General features: G+C 48.5%; 1 protein-coding gene across 3 annotated transcripts in view; it reads right to left on the bottom strand.

Annotated features, from left to right (window-relative positions):
- Positions 1 to 15,003, bottom strand: part of GLT8D1 (glycosyltransferase 8 domain containing 1) — a 112,613-nt gene that overhangs the window by 3,491 nt on the left and 94,119 nt on the right. For all 3 annotated transcript variants that reach the window (XM_069643167.1, XM_069643169.1, XM_069643168.1), the window contains exons 8-9: positions 14,567 to 14,733; positions 7,804 to 7,916 (exon numbers count right to left, since the gene is read on the bottom strand). In XM_069643167.1, coding sequence (XP_069499268.1) covers positions 7,804 to 7,916; positions 14,567 to 14,733 — 280 coding nt within the window. The remainder of the gene's footprint in view (positions 1 to 7,803; positions 7,917 to 14,566; positions 14,734 to 15,003) is intronic.

Genomic DNA, 15,003 nt, shown 5'->3' with positions numbered 1-15,003 from the left:
GTCTTGAACTTGATCCTCGCAGAAACTGGGAGCCAGTTGAGAGATTTTAGGGCTTGAGAGATGCGGTCCTTGGGCTTGAAGCCAAGGATACGTCTTGCAGTCCTATTCTGGGGGGCAAAGGGAGGAGTTAGGCAGATTAAGGAAGTGGCTGTTGCAGTAGTCCAGCCTGGAGAGGACCAGAGCTCTGGAGACATTGAGTTTCTGGGGGAAGGTGAGGAAAGGGAGAATGCCGCTGAGGAGGTGCAGCTGAAAGTGGGCCTTCTTGGCAAGGTCCATGATGGAGCGAAGGAGAGAGAGCAGTCAAAGATGATGCCAAGGTTTTTTGCGTCACAAGGGCCCATGGAGGGCAGCCAGATTGTAGGAGCGAAGGAGGGAGCTGGGGTCACAATGAGAAGGATCTCAGCCTTACTGGCATTAAGGCAGAGATCATTAGCAGTGCACAATACCAGAATAGCAGACAGTCAATCAGCAATGAGAGAGGAAGAAGAGGAGGCAGTGGAGGAAAGCTTGAAGGAAAGTTGCGCGTCGGCCGCATAACACTGGAAGTTAGGAAAGAAGGCAGAGATCAAATGGGCAAGGTAGATGTTGAAAAGCCATGGCGAGAGGATAGAGTCCTGAGGGACACCACAGGTGGAGAGTGAGATGTAGGAGAGAAACGGGCCCAGTTGAACCTGGGGAGATCAGTCAGAGAGGAAGGAGGTCAACCAGTCCAGAGCCAGGCCGGCGATGTCAAGGGCATCACAGAGTAGATTTATACGGGTGACATGATTTACCATATCAGTCAAAAAGGATGAGAACGGAAGGAAAGTTGGAATAGAGATTAGAGAGCAAGTCTTCACAGGCGTTCAGGAGTGCAGTTTTCATGCCTCTAGCTGCTCTGAAGCCAGACTGGTGGTTGTGGAGACAACCAACAGATTCAGTATGGTGGATAAGATGTGAAATGGCCAGCTTCTCCAAGAGTTTGCCCAGGAAGGGGGTAATGGAGATAGGGTTGTAGTAAGCCAGAAGAAAAAGGTACTCTTTTATCTGGTAACTTTCTTTCGATGGGATGGTCCGACGACGTATTCCATATCTATGACAGTAATCACCACAGGTGTTCTGCTTCAGAAAATTTTTCTGCGTCGATACGTCGTCCTCGAGGGCCTCCGTCGAGCCGACGTCACCGGATGTTATAAGTATGCCGCACGACGCCCGTAGCCTCAGTTGTAGTTTTTTCCCAGAACGTGTGGCACCAATCTACTGCCAATATGACCATAGAAAGCCTTGCGGAAACGTAAGCTGCAATTGCATAAGAAATTCTGTAGCATGGAAGGGAGGGAGCGATATGGAATACATCGTCGGACCATCCCATCGAAAGAACGTTACCAGGTAAGAGAGTAACTTGTTCTTCCAGGGGATTGGGTCCTCCGACGTATTCCATATCTATGACAGACTCCCAAAGCAGTACCAACGTAATGAGGTGGGAAAAGAATTTAGAAAATACAAATTTAGACTGCCCAATAAAATTGCAGAGTAAAGGACCGCCTTGCCAAAGGCCAGATCCTGCCCATGGATAGAATCAAGGGAGTAGTGACGTACAAAAGTATGGACCGAAGCCCAAATGGCTGCATCACAGATGTTACGAATAGGAACACCCCTCTGCAGGGCAGTAGAGGCAGCCATACCCTTAGTCGAATGGGCCCGTAAGCCTACAGGAGGATCCTTACCCGCCAGGCGGTAACATTCAGAATTTGCCAAGATAATCCATCTAGACAAAGTCTGCTTAGTCACAGCTTGTCCCAAACGCCTTCCACCGTAACCAATAAACAGCTGATCGTCCACTCTGACCCGGGACATGCGTGAAATATAGAAACTTAAAGCTCTCCTAGGATCTAACCTATGGAGCCTCTCCTCATCCTTACCAGGATGCGGAGGAGGATAAAATGCCGGAAGAACAACCTTGTGACTCAAATAAAATTCTGACACCACCTTCGGAAGAAAGGAAGGACGAACTCCAAGGACAACCCTGTCCTTATGAAACACAGTGAAGGGTGGCTTAACTGAAAGTGCCTGTAACTCACTCACTCTGCGAGCGGAAGTGACCGCAACTAAAAATACAGCAGTCTCAAAGGACAAGAATGCAAAGGCTCAAACGGAGCACCCATTAGAAACTTGAGAACAAGGTTCAAATCCCAACCGGGCACCTGGAAAGGTGACGGAGGGAACACATTAGTGAGCCCTTTCAGAAACTGAGAAATTGACAAAATTTTAAAATAAGAATACTCCTCAGACGAGGGCTTAAATATGGACAGCGCCACCAGGTAACCTTTAATGGTACCCACTTGCAAGCCCCTGTGGGCTAAAGAAAGCAAAAAAGACAGAACTACAGGAATGTCACATGAAAAAGGATCCACATTCTTAACCCTGCACCAGTCGCAGAACTTTCTCCAACGGCAATGGTACAGGGACTTTGCTGCCGGCCGTCTGGCCGAAAGCAACACCCCCATCACGTCTTCAGGGAGGTCCCAATCCTTATACCTCAACCTTTCAGAAGCCAAGCGTGAAGGTTGAGGGATCTGACCTCTGGATGGAGAACCTGACCCCCCCTCCCATGAGAGCAGATCGTCTCGGTAGGGAAGACGACGTGGAGGGCAGATGGACAAGTCGAGAAGGTCCGGGTACCACGCCCTCCTGGCCCAATCCGGAGCAATGAGGATCATCTGGGAACCGAACCTCCGTAACCTCCGCAGCATCTGAGGGATGACAGGGACTGGAGGAAACGCGTACAGCAGTGGGAAGGACCACTCCACCACGAACGCGTCTCCTAAGGCTCCTCTTGGAGGAAATTCCCACGAGCAGAAACATTCGCACTTCCGGTTGACACTGGAGGTGAAGAGATCCACTTGAGGGGTCCCACCAAAGGGCGAAGATCTCCAGGAGAATCTCCTGAGCCAACTCCCACTCATGAGAGATCACGCTCTGCCTGCTCAGAGCGTCCGCCGTCTCGTTTTCGTCTCCGGCCAGATGAACTGCCGAGATCGAAATTTCCTGCTGGATGGCCCAGAGGAAGTGACCCTGCCCCCCCTTTTTGTTGAGGTAGTGCATGGCCACTGTGTGCGAGGAAAGAATGTCTCTGACGGACATCAGTCGGCAGAAAAGCCTTCAGGGCAAGCCTGACAACCCTCAACTCCAACAGATTGATATGGAGTCTGGACTCCGACGGAGACCAACGACCGCTGACTGTCAGCTCGTTGGCATGAGCTCCCCATACCGTGCGGCACAATCGTCACCTCTGGCCAGGGCATGCCAAAATGGAGCCCCCCTCATCAGATTGCCTTCGCCGGCCCACCACAGAAGGTCCTGAGCGACCGAGGGCGGCACCTGAACGGGATCCGACATCCTGCTGGAGGACTGTGACCACTGCATCTTGAGAGCCCACTGCAAAGATCTCATCCGCAGTCGGGCCTCTGGAACCAGAAGAATGCAGGATGCCATGAGGCCGAGCAGCCTCAAGAACTCGAACGCCGGGAGACTCTGGGCATGTCGAAACTTGTGTACCATCTGCTGAATGTAAAGAGCCCTCACCTGGGGAGGAAAACACTGCCCCAGGGACGTGTCGAGCACTGCTCCGATGTACTGGAGCCGCCGAGTTGGCGTCAAGTGAGACTTCTTTAAGTTGAGGGAGAAGCCCAGCTTGTGAAGGGATTGGCAGGTGACGGACAGATGATCCAGGACTTGCTCGGGAGAGCTCGCCCTGATCAACCAATCGTCCAGGTAGGGGTAGACGTGATTTCCCCCCCACCCTTTCCTGAGATGCGCTGCCACAACCACCATGAGCTTGGTGAAAACCCTCGGGCGGAGGTCAATCCGAACGGCAGGATCCGAAACTGAAAGTGCAAGTCACCAACCGCAAACCTCAGGTACTTCTTGTGCTTTGGATGGATCGGCACATGAAAATAAGCATCCTTGAGGTCGAGAGACACCAACCAGTCCTGAAGTTGAAGGGCCTGGAGGACCTGAGAAAGAGTAACCATCTTGAACTTGTCCTTCCTGAGGAGCTTGTTCAAACCACGCAAGTCCATGATGGGTCTCAATTCTCAGTCTTTCTTCGAAATTAAAAAATAAGGGGAATACCATCCCTTGTTCCTCTCCGCTACAGGCACCAGTTCTATGGCACCTTTCTCCAGCAGGGATTGAATTTCCTGCGCAAGGAGCGGATCCAGACTCTTCAAAGAGAGGTTCCCTGGTGGATTGTCGTGAGGCCTCTGCCGGAAAGGAAGACAGTAGCCGTGGGCTATGATCTCCAGAACCCACACATCTGAAGTAATGGCATGCCATTCCACCAGATGCTGCACCAGCCTTCCCCCAAACCGGAGAAACATGGGCCTCATGACTGAGCTGAAGCGGCTGCTGCAGTGCCTGATGACAAAAAGGCAACTGCACGCGCAGCCTTGGCACCTCCAGTACCTTGTTTTCCACCTCTGGCACTCCTACGCTTGCCCCTTTGACTTGCAGCTCCTCTCGATTTACTAAAGGATGAGTAATAAAGAAAGGAAGGAACCTCCCCTCCATTGCTGTCCCCTAGGACGAAAAGGCGGAGGTTGGCGGACTATAGCGCCCAACGACTTCGCTGCAGCTTTCGAGGTCTGCAACCTCTGAAGACTCTCGTCAGCCTTGCTGCCAAAAAGATGTTCACCATCAAAGGGCATGTTGAGGAGCCGGGCTTTCACATCCGGAGCAAAACCTGACTTCCGCAACCACACAAACCTGCGCATTACGGTGCTCGCCGCCATGGACCGCTGACGCAATCAACCATGTCCAGACCCGACTGAACGGATTCACACATGGCGTCCTAGCCATCTTGCACGATAGCAAGGAAACCATCCCGTTCCTCCCCTTCGGGAATATGATCAGCCGCTAGGGAAATACAGTTCCACAGAGTGTGCGTGAAACGAGACAAGGCACAAACGGAGTTGGCAGTCTGAAGCGTCATACCCATAGAAGAAAATACCTTCTTCGCCCAGCCGTCAAAACGTTTGTCGTCCCTATCAGGAGGGATGGTAGGGTACGACGCCTGCTTTGCGGGGGCCGTAGCCGCCTGCACCACCAAACTCTCCGGAGTAGGGTGCGTTGTCAAGTAGCAGGGGTTGCCACTGGCTGGGCGATATTTCTTCGGCAAGGACTTGCTTACTGCCGGGAGACTGTCCGGAGAAGTCCAAGCCACAGCCACCCTTCTCTGCAAGGCCATATGGAATGGCAGCACCGGGTCAGTTGGAGGCCCTTGGTCCAAGATATCAGTCAGGTCATCCTGCTGAAAATCCCCAGGGGAGGGGGGAGGGCAGACCAACCCAGGTATTAAGTGACCCTCGACATGAGGCGCCGATATGAAGATTCGGCATGCGTGCCAGGCTCCGGCCTACCAGATTCCACCTCCAGAGACCTCCGGAGAGGTGTCTAGACCACTGGCGTCGTGCAGCAACTGACGCAGGTTCTCAAGTTGACTGTGACCAGAAACAATATGTCATCAGGAACCAATGCAGGAACCTCACCTTCCTCAGACCCCTCACCTTCCTCAGACCCCCTCATCCACCTCAGAAATATAATCTAGAGGCTGGAAAGAGGGTACAGAAAAAAGACACAAAGACATGTTTAGCCTTAGCCATCGCCTTTCCTGGGGGTGGCACCGTGCCACGGGGTAACTCCGACAAGGCTGCCTCGAAAGGCATTGAGGGCGTCAACGGAATGGGCGTCGACGTAGAGTGCGACACCGACAGCGTCGACACAGGCCTCGAGGGCGGAGCCCCGAGCGTGTCTCTCGACAGCCTAGGCGTCGACGACTTCCTCGGAGGCGTGGCCTCGAGAGAGCCCGTCGACGACCTCTGCGCTGCCGAGGTCTTCTTCGAAGACTTCACAGAGTCTCGCGGTCTCGATGGGGTAGAGGACCGGGACCTGGAACGGGCATAACTAGAGCGACCATCCTTGTCCGACCCGGACCTCGAAGGCGCCCGGTGGTCGCGACGACTGCTCGAGCCCGAAGGCGGACGAGCGGTATCTCTAGCGCGGCCTCGACAGGCGTCCTCAGACGGCGCGGCCGGACCGGAGCCCTGCGATTGAAAAATCGCCAACATCTCCTTTCGGAACGAATCCCATTCCTCCGGAGTGGAATGCTTGTTGGGACAAGCAACCCGCCGATGGGCAGAGTCCTCGGAAGAGGACGGGGAAGGCGACCTGTGACCGCGCTTCCTGGAGTGCCTCAAAGAGGCAGAGGAATGGCGGGACCGACTCCCAGACCGAGAACCCCCGGAGTCACGACGACGATGCGGAGAGTCGCCCCTCGAATCGTCTGTCGAAAGACCACTGGAACGCGACTTCCGGGGCTTGGCCACCTTACAGACCGACAGCTTCTTCTTACGCTCCCACATGTCCTTCAAAGTGAGCGATTGGCAGTCGACACAGTCATCCGGATCATGGTCCTCCCCGAGGCACCAGAGACAAGCGTCGTGCGTATCCGTCAGGGACATCTTGGACCCGCACACCCGACACTTCTTAAACCTGGACCGCGGGGTGGAAGAAGCCGAAGACATCATATTCGATAGCAATGAAGAAACAGGTTCGAAGAAACGAAAGAACAGGATTCAGTAGAATCGAGGCGTGCCGAGATCTCCGAAGCGAACACGTTCGCGGAAAAAAAAGGAACTGAGGCGACGGACGTTGTGCGTCCTACTTATAACATCCGGTGATGTCGGCTCGACGCAGGCCCTCGAGGACAGCGTATCGACGTCATTGACGCAGGAGCCGAAAGATTTTCCGAAGCAGCACAGCTGTGGGGATTACGGTTATAGATATATAATACGTCAGTGGACCCAATCCCCTCGAAAGGAGGGGTTGGCAGAAGGCTTTTTGAGGAGAGGGTGCACAAGGGAGTGCTTGAGGAGTAGCAGGAAGTATATAGCGGCAAATAAGTAATTGCAGAAATCAGCCGAGGCTAGAACAAGTGAAGCAATGTTGTCCTTAATAGTTCTGGAGGAGCAGGGGAGCACCTGTCTGGATGAGACTAGACACCTTATCGGGTGATATGGGAGAGATGGAGGGAGGTGACAAGGGGGCCAAGGGAGGCCTGAGAGAAGGTGAGGGAGAAGGGAGTGGTCTAGAGGAGAGGGGGGCCAGGATGTCCTGACTTTTAGTAATGAAGCAAGAAGCCAGTGCAGAGTGCCAGGGAAGGCAGAGGACAAATGGAGACGGCAGTAGAAAAGTTCAGCCGTGTTAGTGGCCCCAGAGATGCGGGCTTGGATGTAGGCCGCCTTACTCGAGTGGGTGGATAGTCTGTATTGTCTTTGGAGCAGACCGCAGGCCAGTCTGTCCGAGGATGTGCTCAAAGCCCGCCACAACTCTGCACTTGCTTAGCCAATGCGAAATCTGGGAAGCACTGAGAAATATGGAAGTTTAAGTTACAACTGTGTCTAGTTTCCCCGGCTATTGTTTTCATGCTATAAAACGAATGTTCACCGATGCCAGATTGCCAGCTCTCATCGATCAGTACTCATTCACTGTTCTGTTTAATTTGTGCTCGCCCAGCTGTATTAAACAGCGTTACTTTTTGCCTGGTGTGTACTTCTTTGGATAATTACTTTTTTATATGGTGGGTTCGGAGGACTCCCGAGTACAACACCCTCACTGAAAAATCACTTTTACCTGAATGTCGATTCTGATGTGCGTTACTTCAGAGTATGAGCCGAGTTGGCTGACTGGCAAAATCACAATGACCTGAGGTAAGCCCTGGGTAAACGGAAGAATTACAAAGGACACAAAATATCATGTACGTACCAAGATGTCGTACGTTCCACATGGGGTCGATGCTGGAGTGCTGGTTGTAGAAGACAATGAGCAGTGGAGGAGACGTGATGCTACCCGCCAAGGTCCTGCTGTACAGCTCCTCTCTAAGGGAGATAAAAATACAGAGGTCATCGTTAGGTAAGATTTTCATATTTATGGTAATTCTTCCTGATCTGTGCCGACCCCAGAACCTTTTGCTTGTACTTGTTCATTATTTTACGGTGTCCCTAGTTGAGGGTGAATCTTTTTCCCCTCTAAGCTAGTCTTTTACTCTTTTTATGGGTGACCATTTTATGTCCCTCCATAGTGTATGATTGGAGTTCTAGTTTCCTATAACTTTGGACTGACTGTAATGTACCATGGTAGTAGACAGCATTTTAAATGCAGTGGCTTCCTTTTCAATTCTCTTATGTTTTCTTGGGTGAATAACTGTTCCCAAGAAGTAAAGTGGGAGTCACATCCATTTACATTGATTTAAGTGAACCAGCACACCCCCGCCTTACTTACCTGGTAACATTTCTGTTACAATTGCAAGCTTTCTTGAATGGCTTTTACCTTAGTGACTTTTTAGTCCGATTACTCGCAGGCTGTTAAATCAGCCTCAGTAATTGTAAGGGAGAATTCTCAAAAATGTGCTAATTCTTTTCACCTTACAGACCCCCCAGCAACTTTGCTGGATTTTGAGGACTTCATTTTTTTTTTACCTGGAAAGAGTGAGTTTTCTTTGGTTATGGAATTTTAGCCAACTCCATAGGCATCATCTTTGCATTGTGTCACACAGCACCCTCGGTGCAGTGGCACAGGGAAACCTTTACAGGCATTCTCAAGGTTTAAATACCTTCTCTGGGATAAACTACAGTTTCCCAGAGTAAGTAAAGTGAAATTGACTTTACTAGTCTTTTAAATTCCTAGACACAGCACACCCTATCTTACAATAGAGTGCTGGAGGGGTTACTTAGTATCCCCTGTGTCTAGATACTAATGTTGCAGTCACATGCTACCCTTTTCTCGCAGAATGGCTGGTGGCAGTGGTTTTACAACAAACTACCATGATTTTTCCTGACCGCGAACACCGGTAGCGTTAAATCGCGGGAGCCTTGTTTTTCAAGATGGCGTCTGTGCCCCCTTTGTTTAAACAAGTCCCGGTCTTCTTTTTTCACCATTTCTTTGTGGAAAGGTCCTTCTAGAGTTTTGCTCTGTGCGCCAAACCAGGTTTGGTTCCTTTGTTCATTTGCCTTTGGCGGGCTTCAGGAGTGAAGCCCGCATCTGGCACCAGAGTGTCTGGGGTGGGCAGGAAGTGAGGGACGTGCCAGAAACTCCCTGTGCTTAGTCTCCTATGAGGCCCAAATGCACTCATTGGTGATTGGCTAGCTGACTGTCTGGCAAGGACTGCCACCCTGCTGGGTGTGAGTGACAGCTAGGCTGGAATGAATGGGAGAGAACTGAATAAAAGGCGAGTCTCTTGGCTTGGAAGGCATAGTCGACTACTGGAACGAAAGAACTGAAGACGAGCTTCAAGAGGATGGCTGCTGCAACTCCTGGACCGTTGGTTTTCCCGGTGAAGCCCTGTTGTAGGTCCGAATCGCCAAGTTTATCTCGACAGAGAAGCCCTGCTGTACTCCCAAAGGGTACTGCATACAAACTTTGCCTAACAGTAATGCATAGATGGGCCACCATTCTGCTGGAGTGTTGGGCTCCCTTTTTCGCCATTTCTCGTTTGCTTGTTGTTTCCAAGGTCTTCGCCTGGCAGTGTAGGTGAGAACGACCTCAGTGGAAGTTTTGTCTTTGGTGGGAATCCTTTGCATTCCCTGCCAAGGCTCCAGAGTGTCTGAAAAGGCAGGAGGTGAGGGAGGAGTCTAAAACCCTGCAGACCTTTGTCTTTCACCTTTTATGAAAGGGAACAACTCACAGTGGGGGGCTGGCTATCCTAACTGGACAGCTAGACTGCCCCTTGCTGTAAAAAGTGGGGAGAGAATGCAGAGGTTGTGCTGTAGTTCCAGATAAATACTCTGATCCTCGAAGCTGTTGACAAGTTGGCTACTAGAGCTGAAGCCGAAGAGGAAGATGAAGAAGAGACGTCTGTAGCGATTTCCAGCAACCAGAGACCCTGCTGTGTAACTTGAACCTGATGCAACCTTCCTTCCAATCGACCAGGGATTCCCGAGTGCCACGACTTCTACCCAGAGACTGCCGAGATCCACTTGTCTCAAGAAGACCTGCAAACCGCCAATACCTTGGGACCTTGAGCCCGAGTGCGGTCCATGGTCTCCCGAAGTCCGAATCGGTCTGAAACTTTGGTGGCCTCCTCCTGGCTCTCCAGAGACACGATTCGAATCCCTATAGTCCACTCACTAGAGTGCAGGACCAAGAATTAAGAGAATCTGACCGGCAATATCCGTTCTACATCTGGCTGCTGTAAAAAGGTGCCAAATCCAAAGAGCAGCGAGAACCCATGAAGAAACCTTTGCTGGAAGCCTCCTCCAATGACTGCTGCTTCAAGTTCCTATTTTCACCAGTGTCCAGTTCTTTCGTTTCCAGATCAAGAATCTAGGGACCAGGTCCTGTGCTGCTGCATACTGAAGGCATCCACTCCGAAGCTCTTCCTTTCTCCTAAGGTACTGTGTGAGCTTGGGTAATACTTACCTTAAGTCTGGTGTGCATCCTGTGAAGCTGAGTGGGGGGTTTATGTGGTTGGGGGTTTGCCTGTACCACTTGCCCAGGCCTAATGCTGGAACACATATAGGGAGCCTTCTTTGAAGTTCCTGAACACTTTAACGCTGAAAGTGAACACTTACTTGTTTAAGAATATCTCCTGCGGAACTTTGGAACTTTGACTTTCCTGCAACTGAGCCCTATCTCAACCTGCCTACAGCTGGCACCTGGAATACTAGAGCCCCACTTCTTCCTCTGAGAGAACTCATGCCGTAGACTAGGGAAGGACTGGATAAGAAAAGGATTCTGCCTAGAAAGAATAACAAGTGTAAAAGTGCTTACCTGCTAAAGAAGTTAGTGTGGTAACTGTTTCTCTGTGAAAGAAGATGTTACAAAGTAGCATTAAATGTATGCTTACCTTTGAGTTGCATTCTGCTCCTCTACAAAGTGTACAAGCTAACTTTGAATGGTGTTTCTCCCCTTTTAAAACAAATGAGTTGGTACTGTTGTATAATGGCTCAACTGAATGGGTGTAAAAGCTTACCAATAGGGTGTAGCTGCCTTGAAATACATTGTGTCTTTCTTCAAGTGTATCCTAGGGTTTGCACCCCGGGTCCACTTCATACAGATCTAAAACAGTCTTAGGGTTTATATATCTACACCTTTAAGTAGCTGGAGGGGTCTCAAAAAATATATAGGTCTTACCTTGATTAGCTGCTGCTCATCTAATCGTGTAGCCCTTGGTTGTGCTTCCCTGACTTGCTTTGGTGCTATTCTAAAATAGTTTCATTACGTTCTTAGCTTAGAAACTGTATTACACACTGATTAAAAGTATACTGGGTATAACTAGCTATTAGATAAAAGATAGTTATGTACCAATAGGTCAATTACTTACCTTGAAATACATTGGGTCTTTCTTAAAGTGTAATTGGGATTTACTTTCTCTGCTTTGCTTAGTGCATTCTAACATAGTTATTAAGTGTTCATATTTATAGTTGAGTAGCTTAAGGCCCCCCCCGAAAGTATAGGAGTTTATTTACTAGCTCTGATTGGAGTTCTAAAAAGTAATGTTGCAAGGAGTATACTCGTAACAGGGTTTATTATGTGATTTCATAGCCGAGTGTCCCTGCATAACTGACGGGGCCAACTACCCTTGAAATACTGATTGCATTAAAAATGTATATTTAACCTGGTCATAATCCCCAAGAATGGTATATTACTACCCAGAATGTACAACCTTAAGTTTGACTCACCTTGATTCGCTTCTTGCTTCTCTAAATTACTTTATACCTTGGTTTGCATACCATTAGGTATCGAGTTGGTTTTTCATGATTATGTTTATATGATGTGATAGTATTTACTTATCCAAGAATTATCCTGGTCTACTTGTATTTAAATAAACCCTTTATTTTTACAATACATGGTGTTTCAGTGTTTCTTTGGATCATATGAATGCTACAAGGTCTTTGCACCAAGCTACAGCCCTCTCTCCCTGCTAGGAGTTTGTTTAATTGTTCATTTATAACCTGCTTAATACCAGCGAGTGGTTTCTAAGCGTGGAATCGGAATTCGATCCTGTGTTGCTCTGCGCTGTCTTGCTTCCAAGACAAAGGCGTTGCCCCTGAGCTATCCTTCCTGGATGCCTGGCTGCTCTGTCCATGTTGGTAACATTCTCAGGTGGTACAGCCTTATACTAAGAGTGTTAGGTCACCCTCCAGCCTGGATACACATAACCCAAAGCTTTTCCATTTATTGCTTTTGTTTTGGTTGTTATGTTTGCTATGTATGTTTTACATCTTAATCACTAGTCACTTTAGGTGGTGGTTATAAATTTGTTTTGTCAAAAACAGCTGTTTGAGGAAATATTGAGAATTAATCGTTTTGCAAACTCTGTTTTTGTGATTGAACCCTTTGCAGCTCGCAACTGTTCCTTTTAACAATATATTTTTTTTTTTTTTTTTTTTTTTTTTTTCTTACTTTCTGATGCATGATTATTAAATGCATCCAGCAGCAAAATAAATTTAAAAAGCTGACAGCTCAATATCAAAAAATGCACGATTAATAAATGCATTCATCAGCGAAATAAATTTAAAAAGCTGACAGCTCAATATCTATCTGTGTCTGAAATTCCTTCTTGTGCATCTTTCACATTTAAAGTGTTTATGTACTGATTTTGACATAATAGAAATAATCCAGGTCTACTTTAGCACAATAGTAGTCCCCAGTAAACGCTACACGTCAGAACAGACCCCCATTGTTGACCTAGTATCTTTAGCCCAATGTTCTGTCGTATTCGGGCTATCCCTTCAGTTACCATTATACTAAGAGTGGAGCTTCTGTACTGCCTCAGATGTATGGTTTTCATGAAGACTTGGTAGGCCGTTGAGTAAACTAAACTTATTAACATACTCATTTTTATATATATATATATATATATATATATATATATATATATACATATATACACACACACACACACACACACAAGACATTTGTTAAATATTACTCGGTGCAATAGTAGATTCTTAGATGACAAACAGGTAAGTAGTCATTCAGTTAGCAAATAAATTCATTAACCAACATTTAAGGTAACACAAGGATACATGCAAGTAACATTTAGGCAGCCTACACTTTAGAAAGTCCAGCCCTATCTGGGGATGAGAGTCTCAAAGTGAGTTGGGACACTGAGTGACCAGGGTCCATGGGTGGAAGAACAAAGGAAGGCATACACTGTCAAAGTTGTCAAATATAGCAGGATGCGTCACGTTTGAAGTTAGTAAAATGTTTAGTTAAAAAAAAGTTCAGGGAGGTCCACTAGACCGCCTGGAGGATTTTAGGCCAAAGGCTAAATGTCCTTAGGCCTGGGAGAACACTGTTAATGTTAAAGGATATTTGTAACATGCACTATCACCACCGGAGTGGTCCCCTGGTGCTCTGGCGGATCTGAACGAGGGAGGGGGTGGGGAGTGAGTTAGTGGGAATAAGCTGGAAAAGTGCAAGAGAGCAGTGATGTGCTGTTGGCAGCCTCAGCCCGGTGGGTCAATTGGCTGGGCTTGGGGTGTTTTATGGTCGGTAGTCGTCGTGTGCTGTTGTGCAAGTCTATTTGGGGTTTGTTTTGTTGTTGTAATGTAGTGAAGTTTGTTTGGATTGCTGCGTTTTAGGCTTGTGGTTGTGTTTGGTTAGAGTTTGAGAGGTGTATGCAGAGGGATGAAATTGTTAGTGGATTGGTTAGTTGGCATTGCTGTCCTTGCAATTATGTCTAGGTGTGATGCTTGCTATCATTCACTATTCAATCCGAATGTGGCACTTGGCTTGGGTTTGGTGTGGACAACCCAACACTATTGGGTTGTCCACACCCAAGTGTCCCAGGAAGCTCAGGAGGAGTCCAATTCAACGCAGCAAACCCCCAGATAAGCACCTACGAGTGGGATAGTAGCTTTTCTGAGGAAGAACAAGGATTTCACCGGCAGGTCACCAGGGTGAGGTGACAGCTGCTCCTGTTCGGATTCTTGGCCTGAAGGCTGAAGAAAGAATTTTGGCGGGAGCAGACGGTCAGCTTCTACTGATGGGATGCCAAGCACATGTTCTTCACGATACTTGCTCGTTGGGACTCTACACACACTTCGGTTTAGCGACAGTTGTCACACGGCAGACTTCTCTCCGTTTCTCTGTCTCCATCTTGGTTGGGAAGACTTCTAGGAGTGGGAAAGAGTCACTGTAGGCCCAAAACGATGCCCACGAAGTTCCAACTGAAACCACGCTTCAGGAGACGGTGCACTGCAAAATGATCTAGGTGCCACCAGGGGATTGCAGCTCAGCAGGAGAACCACAACAGAAAGAAGGAATCCCACACCCATGGGCTTATTGGCACAACACAGTCTTCGCTCTGGCTCTCAGCAGATGTCGGGTGCATATTTCTGGTTAAAGTCATTGTTTGGAATTGAAGACTTGGATGCTTACAAAGATTCGGGGATGGGGAGTTGCATGAAAGCAGCACAGACTCAGAACTTTGAGTGCAGAGGAGAGGGAGCACATACCTAAACTGCAAGAACAGCAGGTCCCCGATTCCGAGGGAAAGAGACGAGATGCATTTGTCACTTACGCCACGTTGAGCTCCATCCACTTCTCCAGCTGGGCTGTGATGTTTTGCGTCTTCCACTCAGTTAGATTAGCCACGATGACTCCGGGGTTGAATGAGCAGGTGCTCGCTCGCAGGCCCAGCTTCCGGATCGTGTCTTTCTTGAAATCTAGGAATCCGATGTAGTTTAACTTTGCGAGAAGAGACAGAAAGAAGTATGTACAAGTGTTATATTATTATTTACTATTCCAACATGGTGTACATATGCGATACAGACAGTCCTGCACTTCGGCAATTCACCATACGCCAAACTGTAATATCCATCTCGCAAACATGGGCGTTAGAAGAAAAAGTGACCAGATAAAAAGAAAGCTGGCCTTCCTGTTCCACTGCTCTACCACTTTACTACCATCTGTACTCCCAATGCTGCGTAAATGCGATTTGTGAAAATATGTCAAACA

This window comes from Ambystoma mexicanum, chromosome 2p (genome assembly GCF_040938575.1).
Source record: "Ambystoma mexicanum isolate Mex_15411 chromosome 2p, UKY_AmexF1_1, whole genome shotgun sequence".
Classification (NCBI taxonomy): Eukaryota; Metazoa; Chordata; class Amphibia; order Caudata; family Ambystomatidae; genus Ambystoma; species Ambystoma mexicanum.
Note: the sequence above shows the minus strand (reverse complement) of the source record. Positions and strands in the feature narration are given on the sequence as shown.